Here is a 21,434-nt window from a genome sequence, read left to right as displayed (position 1 = left end):
CTTTTACGTAGTTTCCGTTTTGTTACATTGTTTTCGTCATACATAGTGTTTTTACATCAGTTTGGTGTTACGTTTTGCATAATTTTCACCTATTCACCTATTTAATTTTCACCTATTGTATGTATTTTATGTTGTTTGTATCTTGTTATGTCTTTTAGGTCTCGTTACTCCTTTTACCTACATATTATCACTGTCCTTCTCATTCCAAGTCAGTAATAATAAATATGCAAACTCTGCTTATACTTTCAAAATAAAGGTCTTGAGCCGGTTTAAGCACCAAAACGACTTGGTTATGTTTAGGAGAAGATCGTGGTTTAGGTTAAAATAACTACTTCCTTAAGACAATCAACGTTTACTATCAGGCTCACTGTGTCCTGGATAAAAATCCAGTGTCTCGCTCTTTATATCACGATCGTCCTGAAACTTGTGGCGCCAGTCACAAAATATATTGCCAATTCGTGTCCATGTAGACAAATCTATAGATTCATTTTGTTACTATTTCAAGAGTGGTCATGATACTGGGCTGAGTACTGTGTAATTTGTAGAGGACAGTTTCTTTTTCTGCCTATGCTCTGCTTAAATCTGATGATATCCATATATATGTAATCTGAGGGATAAACTGTGATTTACAGAAAGTTTACAAAACTTAACCATGTGCGTTTTAGCTGGCTTAGCTATATCCACTTTGACTGAGAAGACTGTAAGAGAAGAAACTGGGTTTGGGGTCAAAATATAGCTTTGATTATCATGATTAACATGTTAGCACCTTACACTAATTTTGATGTCTTTTTGCATTCAGTACACTCTCTTAGCCTGCTCGATTAAACCAAATTAGAATAAATACTTCTCAAGATTAAAGAGGATTTTAGACAAATCCATTACGTCCTTCAAGTCTTCAGTTGCCAAGCCTTTCAGGAATTATCATGGCTTCGACAAATATCCTTCCTCCTTTAATATAAAACATACAAACGCACAGTATCGACACACTCTCACACCATTTCTTCTCACATAATAATGGAGACTATGATATCCCAACAAGTCAGATGAGTGGAAAGTTGTAATGCAACCACCGGTTTTCAATCCATGTGGAGTAATAGTGTAGAAGGCCCAGTCTTCATGTTTTTTTTAAGAAGTATCCATGTCGTCCAACAAGGCAGAGACAAGTCCTCACACGTCAGAGATTAAATGACTACAGTAGGCATTCTTGATACGCGACACAGCAGCTGATAACGAAGGAGTGATAGAATCGTTTTATCCAACCGATCTCCCTCATTAACTCAAGGACGAGTGATACTGCATATCTGGTGACTCTTACAGTCGAGTTTGATGAACACAGATGAATGAACCAACAACGCTGGTACTCAGTGTATCACAGGAGCAGGAGTCTTAATGGAGATACAGAAGAAGTGTTGAGCCACGAGTCCTCGCTGGTCTCTACCGGTCAGCCCGCTGCATTCGGCCCGTACCAGCTCCATCAAAGCCTGAAGTCACACCGAGTCGTCTTAGTGGAGCCCCGAAGAGCCGTCTGTGTCTCTGGGCAGGGCGCCGTTGAGCTCCGTGAGGCTATCGATTCCCAGATACCCCAGTAAAATCTCACTCCGGCGGTGGGAAAGGTTCAGGATGTCCTCAGCCAAGCACTGAGAGGAGGTGAAGCGGACCTTGTCGTGATCAAACATATCCTTAAGGTACTGCACGATTTGTTGCTGCAGAGAAAAGAAGAGAAACGAATGAGAGGAACTTTTATACACACAACATGGTGACTCCAACTTTAACTTTAAAAGAGGGTATTTTACACATAAAGGTTAGTTTATGTTTAATCCTCCTTCAGCCAGAGCTATACTTTCTGTGTACGCTAGTGTGTACGTGTCTGCGGCGGGCGTACGCATAGACCCTGGACATCCATTACCCCTTTTCCATACACATGAGCTGGTTTGACTTGACTTGGTCTGACTCGACCCGTCAGCCCAGCACTGCAGGAGTTTGCATTTCCATTACAACGGGGCTACCTGCTTGAAGGTTGGTCTTAACTGAGGACAAGCTCGATGAAGCTCAAGTCAAGCGGCTGTAAAACGGTGGATAAACCGTTCCTATACATGTCTGGCATAAACATGCTGTTTAAATTCTTCACAATGAAAGTCCCTTGTTGTTTTGTTATTAAAATGCTTTTATTATGAAGCAGCATAAACAGGAAATGTTTTCATTTGGGGTTTCATCAGCAGTAACTTAACAAGACTCCTACACAGCTGAACATGAACAAGCAAGCCTGATGGAACATTTTTCATTAGAAACGCCAACCAAAGTTACACAGGCTTTCTGTTATAAATCTGAGGTTGAGCCAAAACTTAGATAACACTGACTTCTGAAAGCTCCTTCACAGCTGCAGAAGATATTATATGATATTTGGGGAGGTGAGGTGCCAATTCCATTCAATCAATCAAAGAGGAACTACATCAAAATCTCATTATACAACCTTGTTGTAAATGATGAATAAACTGCTTTGTATCCTTGCAATTGTTTTGCAGCCTGTATAATCCTCTGAATGACAAGTTGAGTGAATAGTTTAAGTTAATTTACACCACAAACTTGCTGTCTAACATCATGAAAAAAAAAGTCACAGTCTCTTCGTAGTGTCTGCTCTCACCTTGAAGATAGTGCATACTTCACTTAGGTGCTGCCTGGGTCCCAAAAACCCAAAAGCTAAAACCGGGCTCACGTGTTCTGATATGGAATAGAAGTGGGAGATAAAACCATCAGGAACCTGTGGAGACAGTTAAGAAAACGAGACGTCAGAATCAAAGATATTTTACCAGTAATCTGAGCTTTTTATTTCTTCTTTGTTCTTCAAACTCACCATAAGAAGACGCCTTTTCGCTTTTAGGACAGACCAGCAAGCAGTCGCCAGAGCCTAACAGAAAAACAAAACTGTTACTAGAGTAACTTGCAAACTAAGCTATCAGCGGTATATTGAAGGAATTTTTACGTGTGTGTGTATGTGTATAAATTAACCGTCTCTTTAAAGCTGTCAGAAAGCCAGCGGTTCCTCAGCACAGCTACCACAGAGGAGGGGGGGCTCTCCAGGTCTTCAAACGCGTCCATCAGGATGAAGTCCAACACGATGTCGAAAAAGTTCATACACACCACCTGCAGAGATAATGACATGAGAACCCCGACACTGTCTTTGATATGACAGTAATTACATGTTCTAAAAAATTAAACTGCTGGACCAGTAACTGCAGAATATACATTAACATTTAATTAAAAGGAACCCTATAGAGTTGACCAATGTGATAGTATGGAGAAATGTTTTTTAAAGTAGGTTTTGATAGTAATTAAAGTGATGTGACACATTGTCCTGCCGATGGTTTCATGCTATTCCATTGATTTAACACTTGGTGGTGATAATGTCCAAAGAAATATAGCAATGCACCAACAAAAGACAAGGAAGATATCGAAGAATAGATGCGTCGTTATTATATTAATAAAATGCACTTAAATAAACTGATAAGTTTATTTAATTTATTTATTAAATGTGTGGTAAAATTTGAACATGCAGTAGCTCAAAGGTTCCTAAATGTTTTCATGTCAAGGACCCAATAGATGCAGATTAGACCATGAACCCCTAATCTGAGAGAATTTTGTCTAAAGGCCAAAATCCATTTTTTAGGTCTGAAGATTAAAAAAAATAGTGTTCAAAGTCAATCAATTAAAAAACTAGATCAATATAAATTACCGCATTTCTTCCCTTGTTGGTCAGACTTTCAAAAACTGTGATCAAGGTTAGGTTCCGAATGAATCACTGATAGAAAGACGGACCGTTTGCCAGTTACACAACCAACTACATTATGACCTGAAAAGTTAGATTTACACTGAACAGAGCGCTGAGTAACCTGCTGGCTGTGCTTCAGTTAAAGTTTAATTCAGGTTAGTGCTAGGGTATCTCAAGTTCATGTTAACTGCCCAGGCATTCCTGTTCCCATGAATAAACCAATAAACACAGTCAGAACAAAGCTATACAAACATGAAAATGTCCAAAAACTTTCAGATTTAACTCATTTAGTCAAATATTAGGTGCTCTGAAAGACTGACGGTGTAATAAAGCTTGATCTTCTTTATTTTTGAAAATTCACAACAGTGCAAACAGCGTCTAACAATTGCACCTACATGTGGTTATGTTAAGAGGCGTACGCTGAAAAACAAAATGAAAATGAAAGCGATGGCATGACATGAATGACAGCATTACTCACCCCTCGACCCTCCAGCTCCATCTTAGTGATGGGCCACGTTTCCTCTCTCTGAGTGTAAAGCAGCATGTCCTCGTAGCTCTCCAGGAAGCCTTTGGGACTCTGCGATAAAGAAAGAAAAAAGAAAAAAAACAACAACAACACAGGAACTGATTAGTTACAGCTGTGCAAATATATCCACAGAAGCAGACGCTTCCCCCTGTTTATCTACAAAGGAGTTAGTTAATAAAGTAGGATCCAAATGAGTAGTGTTTTACCTTGTTTGCCTTCACCATTAACCCTGTAATCATTTGCTTCCCCGTCTCCATGAAGAATGTACGGTGAGTTTCATCTAACAACAGGACCTGTAAAAACAAACATCATTACTGCCTCTTTTCTATGATAATTTCCTAATAATTAGTTCCATTCATATAGTGGACGGCCGAGTTAGCTGAGCTTCACAGTTAACTTTAAAGTGTAGTCTCTGGAATAAATTTCCCTGCCAGTAGAGACGTTTGCCAGAGACTGAAGAACAAAGATAAATGACTGTAGTAGCGTCCATTTTTCTAAGTGTAAAGCACGCAGTGAGTCATCTCTCCTGATGCAGCTGCTGTCTTTTTATTTGATCTCATATCTTTTGTCTGAATGTCACCTAAGCAGAGAAACCTGACTCGCTGCCTGTGGGTGCTAAGACCTGCACCGAGGCAGCATATCACAAACTCAGGTCTGTTGGAGTGAGCCACCAGGTTTCTACTGGGGAGTCATTACATGCACTGTGTGAGATCGAAGCTGACGGTGAAAGAAATTAACCTAAAGTTGTGTTGTATTTCAAGTTACTGAAATTTAGTTATTAGTTAGCTACTTCTCTCAAAGGTAAATGAATTTCTTTACCAATTACTGCATATAAAATAAATGAGGTAATGGGGGAAAATAACTTTTGGATAACTTTTAAATGTCTGCTTTTATTCTTGTTAACTGCTAATTTATACCTTGTGGAACTTTTGACCACTTGTAACCCTATAGAGCAGTGTTTTTGACGAGGTTTGCAAGTTTCAAAACATTATGAAATGGCTTTAAAAAGGCAAAACAAACTAAATAATTAGCAATCATTCAAACAAAGAATGTGTCTGTGTAATATGGGTAAATCATACGAGATGAAACAGACCTGGAATGCTTGTCTCACACAGTGAAGCTTGGCAAGGAAGTCTTGGTCACCAAAACATTCAAGTAATTCAGTCCTGGTGAAAAAAAAAAAAAGGAGAGACGGAGAAGCATAAAGGTCAATGAAATCTTACTCTTCTTTTTTCTCATTGATTACCAAAATAGTTAGCGATTAATTTAAGAATTAATAATGACTTAATTGTTGCAGCTCTGCTATAAACACAAAATGACACAACATTATTATGTCATGAATATTGTTCACTTTGAGTCGTGTTTCTGGCCACTTGATGTAAAGTCCAAAGTTCACATACTGTTCACTCTGTTCTGGTTTTCATCAGCTCCCAAGAGAAGTACGTGGCTCTTTAGCTGCTAAATGCTCCACTGTCTTCACCAAGTACTTGCTAACTTTGTCTGTCTGCTGTTTGGTGTTTTGCAGAAAGCGTGCAGTGGATTCGTCAGCTTTTTTTTTGCTAGAAATGATGCCGAGGAAAGCAGTGAGGGTGGGGGTTGTACATACTTATTTAATTCACTGTTAATAAAAAATGTTGATTATTTAGGCTTAAAGTATTTAGGCATAGATGTTACACTTCAGTCACCTCAGGGACCTGTAGGCCACTTTGTTCTCCCGGACCAGAGACACGGCTTCTTCATAGAGAGCTGCTGGCTTCAGTGGCTGGTAGACCTCTTCTAGAGACATGGCGTCAAACAGCTGCACAGACACAACACACATACCTCAGTGTACAGTCCACATCTGGTCTATATAGAAAAGCAGCACACGTGAATGCACCTTTTTTTAGATATTAATATATATAAAGTTGTAGAGGTTCTATATTTGGGTTTGTCTGTCTGCTGCTCCACTGCTTTTCCATCTCTCCCTCCTCCATCTCCCTATTGACTCTTCTCTTATTGGCTATAGTTGCTGCCTAGTCAACATGACCAGATACTGAACCTGCTTTAGGTGTTGCCCTGCCTTCAGACACTGTGGAAAAGCTTAGGTGCTCAGCCCAAATCTTACAATGTAGGGAAAACCCTCTAGTTTATTTGGCATAATGTTGGTTAAGATCTGGGGACGTTCTTATGTAAACAAACACACATGTAAACACAATATGCTGCAATATTGTACAATTTATGGACATGACCTCAATAATATTTCCTGATCTTGATTATTCAATAACATAATTATTGTGAAAGGCCTATGTCCTAATAAATCACTGAGTGTCACAATGTAAATTGTTTCCTGTCAGTCTTAAGAGAGCAGAGGGACGGAACTGACCTCTGCAGCCGAGAAGAAGGAATCGTCAGAGGTAACAGTAGTCGCGTCATCATCTTGCAGTCTGTGGTAACTCTCCACTTGAGGCAAGATCAGTGTTCCTTCACTCTCTGCCAAAGGAACCACACAAACTCTGACTGACAGAGAAACAGTTGTATTTAATAAAGGCATAAAACACATGCCCCCACAGTAAAAAAAAAATAATAATAACCTTACTACAGATACAAACAAAGTCTCTTCAATCCTACTCCTTCCTTCTGTTAAGGTCAAACAAAAGCTCAACACAACTCTTACCAAAGTCTGCCAGCACACTGTCTGTTGGGATACTGCTGCCAAAATCCTCTTGTAGGTGGTATGCCCTGTGTAGTAGTGTCTCCAGCTTCTCAGCAAACACTTTGTTACGAGTATCCACCTAAAAAAGCATAAAAAGGCCCAAAGTTACTTTAAAATTCTGAGCAAACCAACAACCTCACAAGTACAGTAGGTGAAATTCCAACTGCACTATAAAACAGTGTGCTCAGACTTGAAAGTGATCCAACCATGTACAAGACTTTCAATCAGTTTGTACTACTTATGGTTGCTTTTTAATGAGGGTTACCAAAGGTAAGTCTCCACACGCTGCCCCCTGCAGAGCGAGGCTGTTGTTGCTGGAGGTCGAGTGGGTGTGATGGCGAATATGCAGGGCCTGCTCCCACTTTTGCAGAGCTTCCTCAAACAGCTCCATCCCTAGAAGGAGAAAGGCAATTAGGCTTCACCAAACCAGAAAAATCAAAGAAAATTCAAAACTTTGAGTTAAACATGACTAAAAGTGGAACATAGAGGCTGAGTTTAGTTATTTCTTACTGGTGTCAGCACTAGGGTAATTTTTACTTTATCAAAAATATTCCCGGGGGCCTGTGTCCATATAGGGTTTTGTTCTGAGCACAAACATCTTTTTTTCAATTGTTCCCAGCAAGGAGAGAGTGCGCGCAGCAGCAAGGTTGTGCAAGTTCACACATAAAAAGAGCTAGCTCAAAGTTCAGTTCACCAAGATTAAAATTAAGTAATTCACAGTCATAGTTCATGTTTTTTAATTTTGGACTAAGTTCACTGTCCCAAAAATGAAGTAGTTCATGTTAATTTTTAAAAAATTAATTTAATATGAAATAGAACTTCCTCCTACCAGGAACAGTGGAGTCTATATAATGACTAAATTGTGTGTAATATTCAGTTTTTGCATCTATTTCATTTGTAAATGTAAAACCACTTTTAAATCAATTCAAATAATTGAAATCCTAGAATAGAAGCCTAGATAGACTTTTGCATTAAAGTCAGATGATGCCTAACATCTAAAAGAATTCAAACCACATACAAAAAAAACATTAATTTAGATTATTAGATACTACAGCAATGATTACTTTGAGGTGTGCTTCTATTTGAGATACAGTGGGTTAATAATTATGCTTTTTTTTTAGTATTTCAACTGCCCCCAACCACTATAACAATTGCCCCCACCAAGGGGGAAATGGTAACATGCACAAAAGTAAATATTACAGTTTTGTCCTTATGACACCACATCTGACACACAGCTTGTATATTACATGTTTATAAAACCAGGTCTAATAGTTAATACCTACCCATTAAATAGAGATTCTCTGCATTTGCATCCTCTACTGCCCCAGACTCTTCCGCCACAGGCTCTGCTTCCCAGGGGGTAGATGGATTGGCAGACTGATTTGGTGAGCTCGGGACCCGCATCTGAGCAACAGAAACACAGACACACAGACACACAGACACACACACACACACACACAAAAAAAAAAGCCCATTAGGGAAATGTGGAATAAGGGAAAGAGTAAACAAAAGTGACACAATATTAGTTGTAAATTGTAAAACTAACAGATGCCAGGCTGTGGGAGGAACTTGAGTGTTTGCTGGGGGCCAGGGAAGAAATTCCACTCATGGTGTCATTGCTCCGTGTGCTGGGACTCATCATCTGTCTCCCAGTGAACTGACCTGTAGAGAGAAAAACATCCTCTTGTCTGCTTGTTTCTCTATATAAGTTGACACATCAATAACCACAAAACAAAATTATAAATAAGCATTAAGTCATGCACACCTCTCTTTAATGACGAAGGTCTTCCTGTCTTTATCAGCGCCTCAGGTATTCCCACTGTCTTTTGACCCTCCTTCCCTTGTGTGACCTGCTTTCTCTTCCTCCCCCGTCTTTTCAGCTGATGTGCAGTGAGAGCCAGAGCTACACTGCCCAGCGCTGTGGCAAACAGCACCTTCTTCAAGCTTGGGGTAAGCTTTAGCTGAGAGAATATGGACTGAAAGCAGAAGAGGCAAAGAGAAGCTTAACAGAAGGGCTCTACTAAACATTAATTTAGCCAGTGTAACTTATCTTTAATTGAGCGGGACAGTGAATCGAGTTTGAGATGCAAAACATAGCTGTGCATGCAAAGTGGTTTACCTGCCCAAATGTGGAATAGAGAAACACCGGGATCTCTGCTACAGTCATGGCCAAAGCCTGAGCGATGGACATCCCGTCTGGCTGTTTGACTGACATCTCAGAAATCGAAATGCCTTCAGGCCGCACCTCTCCAAAGCTCCCTCACATTCACCCTAAACGAGGTCTCCTCTCTGATCTGAGATCAGCCAGCTCAGGGCTTGCTGATGAACCGTCTGTCCTCATCCACTCCTGGGCTCCACACCGGTCCAGTGTCTGACTGTGGATTTATCAACCTACGAGAGATAAGATGAGTTCTGGAAATTATATGAGTCTACCAGTTCCCTTCTTTACAGCCGCATGACATTGCACTAGCCTTCAGGGCTTGACAGTCACAGTTGCCATCAGTGGTAAGAACTTTTCAAGTATAGAAAATAGGGACAGCAAACAGCAAAAGATAAAAGCTAACATAGAGATGCAATTACATTATACAGGTACAATTATACAGTTAACCCATCCTGGGATCAGGAGCAGAATCAGCACAAAGGTTCAGAAAACCAAAATGTGAAAAGGAAGCAAACAAATGAACAAACAAGCAGTGACCAGCTGGATGCAATTTTGAGGAATCTGTGATGAAACTGTCAACAGATGCATTACATGTATTTTGTTTTCCAGGAACTGAGTCAGGACATGTTACCTGATAACATGTAAGATTCAAATTCTGTTAAGTATCAGATGAAACATAAACTATAAAGACCTTTGTTCAGATAATACAATAAAGCTGTTGTATGTTCCATTTTTTCCTTATTACGGTTGAGTATAACTGCATAGTATCTTAAAGGGAAATAAGTATATTTTGTCAGTTGCTGTTTGTCAATGCATCAGAAAGATGACTGATTGTTGAGTCTCATTCACAGAACTTAAAATACCAATGTTTAAGGGAGGTAAAGCATCCCAAACACAGTAAAATACTGAGAAAATAAGAAGGTATGGGTTGAAGCTGTGGTAAATATATACAAAAGAAAATAAAAATAATAAAAAGTTAGAACATTGTGCATGAGAGATTGGAAGTAAAAGAAAAGGCTTATGAAAGATACCTCCCCTATATGATGACAATGGTCGCACTTCAAAGTGTTAAGACTAAGACGTAACACAAAATTGTTTTACAGAAGTGAATGTTCACAAGTTGAGATGCATTAGAATGAGGTCCAAAATGTGTTACAAATCTTTGGTAATTAATGACTTTTTCACATGTTTTTTGAATGATAATGTAGAGGTTGCTTGTAGTGATGTGGGTAGATTGTTCCAAAGAGGTGGTCCTCTGTATTGCAGCCTGTATTGATTAAGGGAAGTCCGACAATATGGAGGATGAAAGTTCTTTGAGTGTCTTGTGTAATATGAGGGCAACTCATGTGTTAGGTGTACATCTATACAGAAACACACAAGTCTGGTATCTGCTCACATTAAAAATTTATTTTAAGCTTTTAAATGATACCTTGCACTAGCCGTGGATGATAATGGCAACCATGTTTTCAGTTTTGGCAACCAAAAGCTGATACCTAGGTGCCTGCCTGGCAGTGGTTAACCCTGGCTTGCAAAGATAACGACATGATATCAATAGACTACAATGGGGCTGTTGGCTCAAGGGCAAACACTCTCCAGACACTGAGTTAACTTGCAAAGGTTCATGCTTTAAGCTGAGGAAATCAAGCTCGCATTAACAGTTAAGAAGCAGGGCAACTTGACATTCTTCCAGCTACTTACCAATCCACACTGTCTGGTATGCACTTATCTGGACCAGCCTGCCCCACACTTACTGTACATTGTTAACAGCAGGTGGGGTTTCAATATGACACTGACTGATTTTTCCCTATCTCTTTGAACTGACTTATTCAATAAAGCATCAACTAATGTTAACTAAACAATCATTTCCAGCCAGGCAGAACAAAGTAATGGTAATGGAGAGGCTGCTAGCTGAAAGAGACTTGACTATGGAGGTGAATAGCAAGCTAGGCAGTTAGCTCGTCAAGGTAGCAAAGACCAGCAATTATCCGCAATCACAACATTTTAGTTGATCATAAATAAAGTCTGAGCTCTGTCTTTGACAAATGTTTGGATGAGAGGCCAAAATCTGCACTAGCAAGCAGCCAACAGCCCTCACAGGCAGGCGAGCATGCTAATGTTAGCTAGCACACTCAGCTAGCCTAGCTCAGCCTCATCTGTCACATCACAGCATCACCCGGTCAACCGGACACAGACCGCGGGGCTTTAAACCGACACCTCAGCGGCTCTGTGTCCAGCTCACCGGCAGCACAACTAACTAATAACATAATCCCTCACACAGGTACATACCGTGAGCATCCAAGGCGGCAGGAGGGAAGGACATTCCTGTGTCACAGTCAGTGAAAGCCGCACACTAGCTTTTTGCTCGGGGCCCTTCACCGACGCAAGAATACTGACACGACCACCAGCCAATGGCATGAGGAGTACAGACGTTTGCTTTTTTTCCTCGACCAATCGGACGGAAGGTGACAGGGGCGAGTGAATTTACGATCCAATCAGGTCATAGATCATAGAGCATCGTCCCCTGCATGGACAAAAATCAAAAGGTAAAAGCTGTCAGAAAGTTTCCTGTGATACGTACTTGTAAAAATGACATTAGAATAACATGAATGAAGAACACACATATATATAATGAAATATAAAATGAATATGAGCTATCATAAAAAACAATTTAAAATACATATATAACATGAATATAAAATTAGGAATAAAATGGTCGAAAAAAAAAAAAAATCACTACTTAAGTAATCAAGTTGACAAGCAACAAAAATCCAAACAATATTTGAAACATATGAAATTATCGATTAATATTACTCATGTATTAATCTGACCCACTTTATTTTTTTATTTAACCTATTTATTTTCTCGCTCTCCTATGTATTTGTGTTCTGATTGCTGTAATCTGTTAAATTATTTTGTCAGCAATTTAATAACGCCTATAAGAACTTAAACAACTAAAGCAGCCTCTTTTCCCTGCACTTTTGTACCTGGACATAAAATGACTTTTTGGGCAGTGTTTAGGTAATAGGCCCATTTTACCAAATTGCTGTGGACTTCCTAAACACATATTTTGTCAGCAACAAAGTTAGTGAAGTGTATTTTAAAATTAAGTTAATTAACTTAATTACTTGAAACAAAATGCTGAGAAAAAAAGAACCATCTGTAAAGAGCACTGCCTTTGTTATAATAACGCTTTTCATAAGAAAGCAAGTAAAGATGCTTGAGCCCAGTAAACTAGGAAATAAAGTCTTTAGTCGCGCCAGACAGATATATCTATTGGCCGTTATTATTGGACCATTACTGGCCTAGAACAGCTATATTGGTCTACATCTGTATCTATACAGGACTTAATGTGGATTGTTTGGTTGTTTTTCTTTTACCTTTTTGTTTTATAGCAACAACTTTATGTATATTTGATCCTTTTCCTTAATTCAAGTTGTTCTGCACTGTTATTATTATTATTATTATTATTATTATTATTATTATTACTACTACTACTACTACTACTACTACTATTTTATTTATAGTTTGATATAATTCTTAGAAATACCAGAAAAAATTGTTGTTGCAATCATTTTAGATTTTATACAAATATAAAATAAAGAATATTAGCTGATGTATCAATATCTGTTCTTTGTTGTTGTTGTTATTGTTGTTGTTGTTGTTGTTTTTCCTTTTTAAAATGCATTAGCATCTGCCCCAAAAATCCATTATCGGTCCGACTTTATTCAGACATTTCTGTGATTTCATATTGTGGAAGTGTAAATTAACGAGCGGCACTTGAAGGCGGCATTAGAACATCGCCACAGGTGCGTTAAGGTACAAAGATAACGTGGAATAACTATTTCCGGTTTCGGTTTCTACCTTACAGAATAAAAGCGCGACAGGTCCGTACAGGCTCACAAAAAATGCGTTGACCTATATTTCTTATGCAGCAGATCTCAAAACCTATTGTATCTGCTGTACACTAATATTGTGTATATGTATATTTGGTGTTTTTGTCTGAGTATTATTTGTGTCTTGTATATGTTCAGGTGACACTTTATCGTGGAAACTTTTCTACCGGAAGCCTCGTTCTGGAACAGAGCGGACACATTAGAAATCACTTAGGCTACTGTGTCAACACACCGGATAAGATAACACAAGTCAACTGAACAGATTTTGAAAAAATAGTTAATTCAGATATTCTATAGATTAGACAAGAATAGTGTAACTGTCGTCTGCCAAGCGATGAAAAGTAAAGTTACAGCGGAAAGGAGAGGGGAAGGATCCTGGATTTGAGGACACTCATCAGAAGTGATCGAGGGGGAGAGCAGCCATTAAAATCTGTAAATATGAATCCTGTTGATCGAGACTCGTCCATGGCCGGGCTCGTCTCTCTCGTCGCCTCTGCTCCAAGTTAAAGCGGCTGGAAAATGAGTGTCGCCTGGCTGTCTGGAGCAGGGCTTTCCCAAAGGCCTTGATATGAAATCTCTGGTAAGATCGACCTGGTGATTTGATGTAATGTGTTTACTCTTATATCAGACGGATGTTACAGTACATTTCCAGGTGTGCATCCTTCAGCCCCCTTTGTTTCATGCTTCCAGACGCTCCGTTGGCTCTGCCTGCTCAGCCTGAGCCTTCCTCTGTTGTTTTGGTTTGGACATGTGATCAGACGGGACGGACCGTCTCCTGCTGTGCGGAGCTCCGGGCTCAGGGGCTACATGAGGATCAGCCCCGGCAGGACGAGCCAGGTGAGAGAGGCAGCAGGCCTGGATGGGCTGCACCCAGAACACAGCATCCAGATGTTTGGGTCATAGATCATTAGTTAATGATGAACAGGGTCGGAAGGGTTACTCTAAAAATGTATTCAGATACAGCTGCTAATTACTAGGGGTGTAAGAAAATATTGAGTATCGTGATATAATATTTAGTGATACTGTATCGATTGTCAAAACACTATATACTGATATTTTGATACAGAAAAAATCGGGGCAATGGTTTATTTTGTGTTATTTAACTCCTCGGATGCCAGATAGAAGTGCTGTTACTTGTCTCCCCTGTTCTGATTGCAAACAGTTTTCCCAAAATGAAAAAAAATAGCAATATATTACCTTACTTACAGTAATTAAATCATTGTAATTGTAATTGTAATCCCTGTATCATGATGCATTTCATAGCACCAGATTCTTGCCAATTCTTGCAGACTAATTACCTGTTTCAGTTCAGTTGTCCAAAATATGACAATATTAAAGTAATGTAACTTGATTACTTTTGGTTACTTTTGTATTATCTCAATACAAAATATGGTGAAATTATTTAGCTTAATATAGCGTTTTTAGTGCTTCTTCTAACGATTACTGTCATTATCGATTGTTGGTCAATTAGTTTCTTAAATAACTGATTAATCTTTTGGTCCATGGAATCTCAGAAAATGGTGAAAAATGTTCTGGATCAAGATGACGTCCCTAATTGTCTTGTTTTGTCCACAGTCCAAAGATATTCAGTTTGCTGTCAGAGAGCAGTAAAGAAACCAGAAAATATTCACATTTAAGAAGCTGAAATCAGAGAATTTGGACCTTTTTTTGATTAAAAAATTACTAAAAAAAAAAAAAAAAAAGCCAAAAAGCTAGTTCAGGCGGTTGACTGGGGCTGCACCGCTCTTCACATGTGACACACCTCACGCTCTCTTGTACACACCAAATGCACCCTTCCAATCTGGCGGTCTATTTAAACTACAAAAACCTCCCATCTCTCTCTCTCTGCCTGTCAATGACATCACCGCCTGACATCAGTAACGGTGCCCGTCCTTTCAGTCCCATCACCACCTCAGCATCCACCTGCAGGCTCTGACAGGAGGTGTTAAGATATTAATGCATCATTCTTCAGTATCTCTATGTAAACTTAATCTGCAGAGAGTGGTGAGGTTGGAGCCTTGATACCAAACTCTAATTGTGTTCTGCTGCTGTAATAAACAGTTTAAAGTGTCAGTTGTCTGACTGAAATAAACATACAAATCCATCATGATCTTTGGTCCCCCATCCTTCCTGTAAAGGAAAGGAAAGGATCCCTAAAACAGCAGTTGTAGCAGTGTCTGGCAGCTGTGTCTGCTCCCTCATCCTCTGGGAATGGTGAAGATTGAAGGAGCAAGACGGCAGACTGATTAACATTCATTTATTAAGATATCATGAACGCTCTGGTTCAGGTAAGGTCACAAAATAATTCTTAGACGTGTCTATAAAACAAAGGTTTGTTTAAACCAACATGAATTCATAGAAACTTGTCAAAACTGTAATTCAACAACATATGAAACTGCATTGTTGTGTGGGGCAAAGCGTGACATTTTGGTAAAGTACCTGTTCGTGTCAGTTTGATGTATCCCAAGGACAAAGGGGACAGTCTTTCCACAGCTGTGTTACCATCAGACACGCATCACTGATAGATATGCTGGTGCCTGAACACGACTCTTGTGTTGTTGCCCGGTGCTGTAATTCCCAACAGAAGAGGCTTTAGTGGCCCTGAAGGGCAAAACTGTGGTGTGCCTCATTTTGACTAACCCACAACGGGATTAGTGTGGGTTTGCCACTGCCCACAGTGCCCACAGTAAGCCCACATTAAAAGAATTGGATCAATATAGTTTAAACGGTTGAAATGTCCAGCTTCTGCCACTCCAAAAGATGTGCAAAAATTTGTAACATGCACTATTATATCCACTTTTATATAACCAATATGGTTAAATAACATCTCAGACTTAAATGTGACATAAGGATCTAATAATGGCCAAATCACTAATAATGGATTAGTCAGATAGATTTTAATTGCAGTATTTCTAAGTGCTCACGATGGCCTTGCAAGCTACATGGAACCTTTCAGTGGGCCAGATCCAGCCTTAGGGCTGCAGTTTGCTCAGGCATGCTCTGAAGCACACTGTAAGCTGTGAAGTAGGTCACTAATATAATCACATGACAAAGCCTTTCACACAGCACTACCACCTGTATATAATCCAGCTGTTGCTAATAGATACACCGAGGAAGGCTGTAACATTGACGTGGTTCTAGTGATGTTGTGCTGAGATAAAAGAAAAGATGTCAGATGAGTGCTGGTTTGAATGCATTTACTGTATTTATGTGCACAAACCTAAACCTAAAACAACTTTCTTATTAGGGCGACACAGTGAATCAAAATATTATCGAAATTGCAAAATGGCCAAGTGCAATATCTAAATCGCCGAGCCAGAATCACCACTGTAAAAAAAACAAAAAAGTTGTGACGACTTAAAATTTGAAGTCAGTTCAGATAATTTACTTCTCTTCTTTGGATAAACTTGAACCTTTGAGTTTTAGAAACTAATTTAAAAAATCAAAAATTGGTTACATTGAGCTGCAAACCTGATTTGTCTGTTTTTCTTAGTGCCAGAAGAATTGAATAGTTTTAATTGAAAATATTCAAATTCTAACATTTATTTTCATTTCAATAAATTTACTCAATATTTTTTTAAATACAATGTTTTGAGTTTCTAAAATTCAAAGCTTCAAGTTTATTGAGTTATGATTTAGTTTTCTTCTTTTTAATTTTCGTAGTGAAATTACAATTTTTTTCTGAAAAAGGAAAGATGTAAGAAAACAGCTTTATAATGAGGTTGTCGTGCTGCAGAGATGCCATGACCCAAAATTCTTGTTTTCCAGGTGACCTCAACAAATTTCACATCATCACAATATTTTTCAGTGAAAATGAAAATTGCAATGCAAAAATGTAGTATATGACTTTTTTTTTCCAGATTGTACCAGCCGATTTCTTATCCTGTGATTTTTCTCAACAGTACCTGGACCTGCACTGCAGCCAGTGTGCCTTGGTCTCCAGCTCAGGTCAGATGCTCGGAGCAGGCGTCGGAGAAGAGATAGACCAGATCGGATGCGTGATCCGGATGAATAACGCACCCACAGTGGGGTACGAGAAAGACGTGGGGAGCCGCACCAGCATTCGCGTTGTGTCTCACACCAGCGTTCCCCTGTTGGTGAGAAACGAACTCTACTATTTCCAGCAATCAGCAGACACCACGTACGTGTTCTGGGGTCCCGAGAGGAACATGAGGCAAGACGGGCAAGGACGGATCTTCAACATTCTCCTGAAAATAGCAAAGAAGTATCCAAATGTCAGAATCTACGCTGTGACCAGAGAGAAGATTCAGTACTGTGACAGTGTGTTTCAAAATGAAACGGGAAAAAACAGGTGAGTGATCAGCTCTCGTGCAGCTAATTCTGGTTGAACAAAGCAGCTCATACTCTACAAAAACGGTCTATCTCTGCAATGATTGTTTCCATAATGTTGCCAGACACTTAGAATAACAATCTGAGTCTGTCAGTGGCAAGAACAGTCACTTTTAGAGGACGGTGCACAGCTACAGTGCAGCGCTCTCCCTCAATACAGGACCAATTTCAAAAACTGTTGTCCTCATTGGTCACGTAGATTAAAAAAAAACATAGAAAAATAGGGTCCAGATTGAAAACTTTAATGCCTGACTCAAATTTTAGGCTTTTATTTGAGTAATGTAAGAGTTTAACGTTTTTAAAGAGCAGATGTTTGGTTTCTCTCACTCAGAATGAAGACAGGGGCGTTTCTCAGTACTGGATTCTTCACAATGATTCTGGCTATAGATATGTGTGACAGCATCCATGTCTATGGAATGATCGATGATAACTATTGCAGGTGAGACGCAATTTCATCATCAATATTCACACGCCGTGTTCTTTGTAAATCCTGTATTGTAAATAACCTTTCGCCGACCTCTCTGCACTTTACTCTTCCCGACAGTCGAGCCAATCACAGCGTCGTTCCTTACCATTACTATGAGAAGAACCGAATCGATGAGTGTAGGATGTACAGGGTCCACGAGCACACGCAGCGGGGGGGTCATCGCTTCATCACTGAGAAGGCCATCTACGCCAAATGGGCAACACGGCACAAGATGGAGTTTAAAAACCCCACTTGGAGCATCTGAAGAAGAACCCAGAAGATGGTCCTGTGATCGCACACTGGTATTCACTTTATCTGGGTCTTCTTTACTGAAGATTTTAGTGCTACCTGAGCAGGAACTTTATCTAGTACACAGTATTGTTACTGGTGGACTCAATCGTTTTTTCCTAAGTAGAAAAGAGCCTAATTTGTCACTGGCTCATAGTGAACTGAATTATCTGCTGTCATAAAATAATGCATTTTGTTTCTGTGCTTAAAATAGCAAAATGTACCAGCATTTAAAGGAATAGTTTGTTTTTTTGAGTTGCAGTTGTATGAGGTAATACTCCATAGTGAGTGTATTACCTACAGTAGATGGCGGTCAACACTCTCCCAGTTTCGAGAAGCAGCAGGTGCACCAGTGTAGGAAGCTAAGCAATGTACAGCTGTTTAAATGTGTGCTATATTTACAGTATTTCCACTGCTTTACCTTGCAGTCAGACAGCCTTTTCTGCCGGGAAACCGTGGTTATATAACCCAAATACTGCTCTCTCCAAAGCCACCAAACTCCATTGCCAAAAACATTAATTTTACCCCACAGAACACAGGAGTTGCTGGTCTACCGCAACCTCGATCTGTTAGTTTGTTTATGTTATTGTTTGACTTCTGTGGTGTAAATGGTTAGTTTGGAATCACTGAAGTCGCACAATAACACAAACTAACTAACCGATCGTGGCAGTGTTAGACCAGCAACTCCCATGTTCTAAGAGGTAAAATTACTGATTTTGCCAATGGAGTTTGGTTGGTTTGGAGAGAGCGATATTTAGCTTATATAAAAGTGGTTTCCTGTTGGAAAAGGCTGTTTGACAGCAATGTAAATAGGTGAAAATATTCTAAATACACTCTGCTCACCCTGTCCACAGCAGTACATTGCTTAGCTTCCTGTTTGTACTCCTCCCTGCTTTTCCTAATTGGGGCGTGCTGAGTGCCATTTATACAGCCTCACTTCAAATAAATCAAACTATCCCTTTAACTGGTAACAGGTGTACCACCCTCAGTATTACTGAATACTTCTGTTACATATAGCCATATATCAGTACACATACTGATAAAGAACACTAAGCCACTAAATAAGACACTAAAATCAGTTTATACCAAAGCTTGCGATATGTAATTTCTTTATATCTGTGCCTTGCCTTTATTCTGCACAATGTTTTACTTTATGCTGCTATCTGCCCTGCAGCTACACAAAGCACCTTTACTCTTTATTGTTTAGAGCTGCAACTAACAATCATTTTCATCAGTATTTAATCTGGCATTTCTTTTCTCAATTAATCGATTAATGTTGTTGCTATACAGATTGTGAAAAAATGTCCATCACAGTATTTCAGAATTCAGGTTGGTGTATTGAAATTATTTGTTGTGGGTCAGTGTATCTTTTGATTATTGGATTTTGCATTCAGAAATGGAAATTAAAAAAAAAAAAAAACAAGCAAAAAAACAAACAAAAAACTAGTCCTTTGTTTTAAAAGACAGAAATTAAAATTGAAATACCAGGCATTTTTCTATTTCAATTTTTAAAAATTTTTTTGTTTTCATTTTCTATTTCAAGTAAAAACAAATAAAATCACCAGAAAACAGAAAAAAAACACATTTTTCATATTATACAAGAGCTCCAAATAAATAATATATAAAATAGCCATTTTGAGTTATTTTACTTTTTGGTATTTGAAACAGAAAATTAAAATCAAACCTTTTTTTTCAGTGTAGCTCACCTCTTTCTGCCCACGACAGAGAAACACAAATTGTATTTCAATTTTGTTTTTTGTGTTTTAGAATGAACATGAAATAACTGCTTGTTTTGTGTTTTTTATTACCTGTTTCTGAAAGGAAAATCCAATGACGAAACCACAGACTGACCGTGTTTTTCAATTATTCTTTCAGTTATTCAATTTTACAATCACAGAAGACAATGAAAACCAGCAGATAATCACGTTTGAGAAGCTGGAACCAGACTGAACCAAAAATGCCCTCCTCCCTGTTAGCTGGCCTCAAAACATGACACTCCTCTCAATGATATATCTGCCCTGAGGCGGGGTCAAGGTCAAAGCAAACCAGCGTACATCGACAGTCAGCAGTTTTAAAACGACAAAACTGTTTCAGGCGAGTCTTGTTTGTGGCACACTTTCATGTTGACCTCTCTGTGTTGTGGCTTTGAGCCGCAACTGTACAGCAGCGGTACGTGCTGCTCACACACCAGACAAACGACAAATCTGGGGTCATGAACCTTCAGACTGACACCTTATTCTTTATAAAATATCTGCTGTTATTTTTGTAAAGTTATTGAAGCTTTATGTTGATTACTTGCCCTGACTGCAACCAGTTACAGTGTTTCAGTGCTTGAAGTAGTAGTAATTGCAGTAGTAAGCCTTTTATTTAATCAAAACATTCTTTGTGCACATGTTGATGTGAACAGTGTTCAGAAATTTCCACAGGGAGCTGAGTGTCATTTAACCCAAAGCGTGATCATGCAGTTTGCAGTTGGTGACATACAGTATGTGATGACACGAGTACAATGAGCACAGTGTCGTCAGTATTCAAATGTTACTGCAGAGATGTCTGCTGTCCACTACTTCCAGTTTTCTGCACTACAGACTGCAGCTCCACAGCTTTAAAGGGATAGTTTTGATTCTTTGAAGAGAGGTTGTATTGATACTCTATTACCTGCAGTAGATGACGGTCGACACGCCTCCAGTTTGGAGAGGCAGCACAGAAATTAAGCAATGCACTGCTGTGTGGATTTAAATGATTTTGACGTCTTTATCTTGCTGTCAAACACCCTTTTAGGACATTAAACCATTTTTATATAAGATAAACATTGCCCTCTTCAAACCAACAAAACTCCATTGGCAAAATCAGTCCTTTTACCTTGCAGAACACAGGTGTTGCTGGTCTACCGCTGCCATGATTGATTGGTTTGTTTGTGTTATTTTGTGACTTTAGTGAATCCAAACTAACTTTTTAAAACACCAAAGTCACACAATGACACAAACAAACTAAGCAATTGATGCAACAATTCCTGTAATCTGCGAGTTAAAATGACAGATTTTGTCAGTGGAGTTTGGCTGGATTGGAGAGAGGAATATTTGGTGGTTTCCCAGCAGAAAAGGCTGTCTGATGGCAAGGTCAAGTGGTGAAAATACTCTAAATGCTTCTCCAAACTGGGGGCGTGCCAGTCAGCATATACTGTAGTTAATATGCTGACTATGGAGAAGTACCTCATATAAAATGTTCATGATGGGACGTTTGCAAACTGTGGAGCTGCACTGTTGGCAGTTCACCACTGTGTGGCATCCTAAAC

General features: G+C 39.2%; 2 protein-coding genes across 3 annotated transcripts; one reads left to right on the top strand and one right to left on the bottom strand.

Annotated features, from left to right (window-relative positions):
* Nucleotides 1-928: 928 nt before the first annotated feature.
* On the bottom strand, nt 929-11,563 carry miga2 (mitoguardin 2). Of its 2 annotated transcripts, none has more exons than XM_084746118.1 (16): nt 11,432-11,563; nt 9,104-9,375; nt 8,750-8,960; nt 8,531-8,646; nt 8,268-8,388; nt 7,250-7,377; nt 6,946-7,063; nt 6,655-6,788; nt 5,978-6,090; nt 5,386-5,458; nt 4,499-4,585; nt 4,245-4,343; nt 3,007-3,141; nt 2,852-2,905; nt 2,642-2,758; nt 929-1,703 (listed from the first exon to the last, which is right to left on the bottom strand). In XM_084746118.1, exons 2-16 carry the CDS (start codon nt 9,197-9,199, stop codon nt 1,503-1,505), a joined length of 1,803 nt encoding a protein of 600 aa, XP_084602244.1. In that variant the 5' UTR covers nt 9,200-9,375; nt 11,432-11,563; the 3' UTR covers nt 929-1,502. The 2 variants fall into 2 exon arrangements, with proteins under 2 accessions (XP_084602244.1, XP_084602245.1); XM_084746119.1 differs by having other exon boundaries at nt 6,655-6,761.
* A 1,669-nt stretch (nt 11,564-13,232) lies between these two features.
* On the top strand, nt 13,233-18,563 carry st6galnac4 (ST6 (alpha-N-acetyl-neuraminyl-2,3-beta-galactosyl-1,3)-N-acetylgalactosaminide alpha-2,6-sialyltransferase 4). The gene is made up of 5 exons (XM_084746120.1): nt 13,233-13,618; nt 13,729-13,875; nt 16,941-17,350; nt 17,720-17,827; nt 17,933-18,563. Exons 1-5 carry the CDS (start codon nt 13,607-13,609, stop codon nt 18,117-18,119), a joined length of 864 nt encoding a protein of 287 aa, XP_084602246.1. The 5' UTR covers nt 13,233-13,606; the 3' UTR covers nt 18,120-18,563.
* The last annotated feature ends 2,871 nt before the right edge of the window (nt 18,564-21,434 follow it).

Source organism: Lutjanus erythropterus, chromosome 20, assembly GCF_056507025.1.
Source record: "Lutjanus erythropterus isolate fLutEry1 chromosome 20, fLutEry1.hap2, whole genome shotgun sequence".
In the NCBI taxonomy this organism is placed as follows: Eukaryota; Metazoa; Chordata; class Actinopteri; order Lutjaniformes; family Lutjanidae; genus Lutjanus; species Lutjanus erythropterus.
Note: the sequence above shows the minus strand (reverse complement) of the source record. Positions and strands in the feature narration are given on the sequence as shown.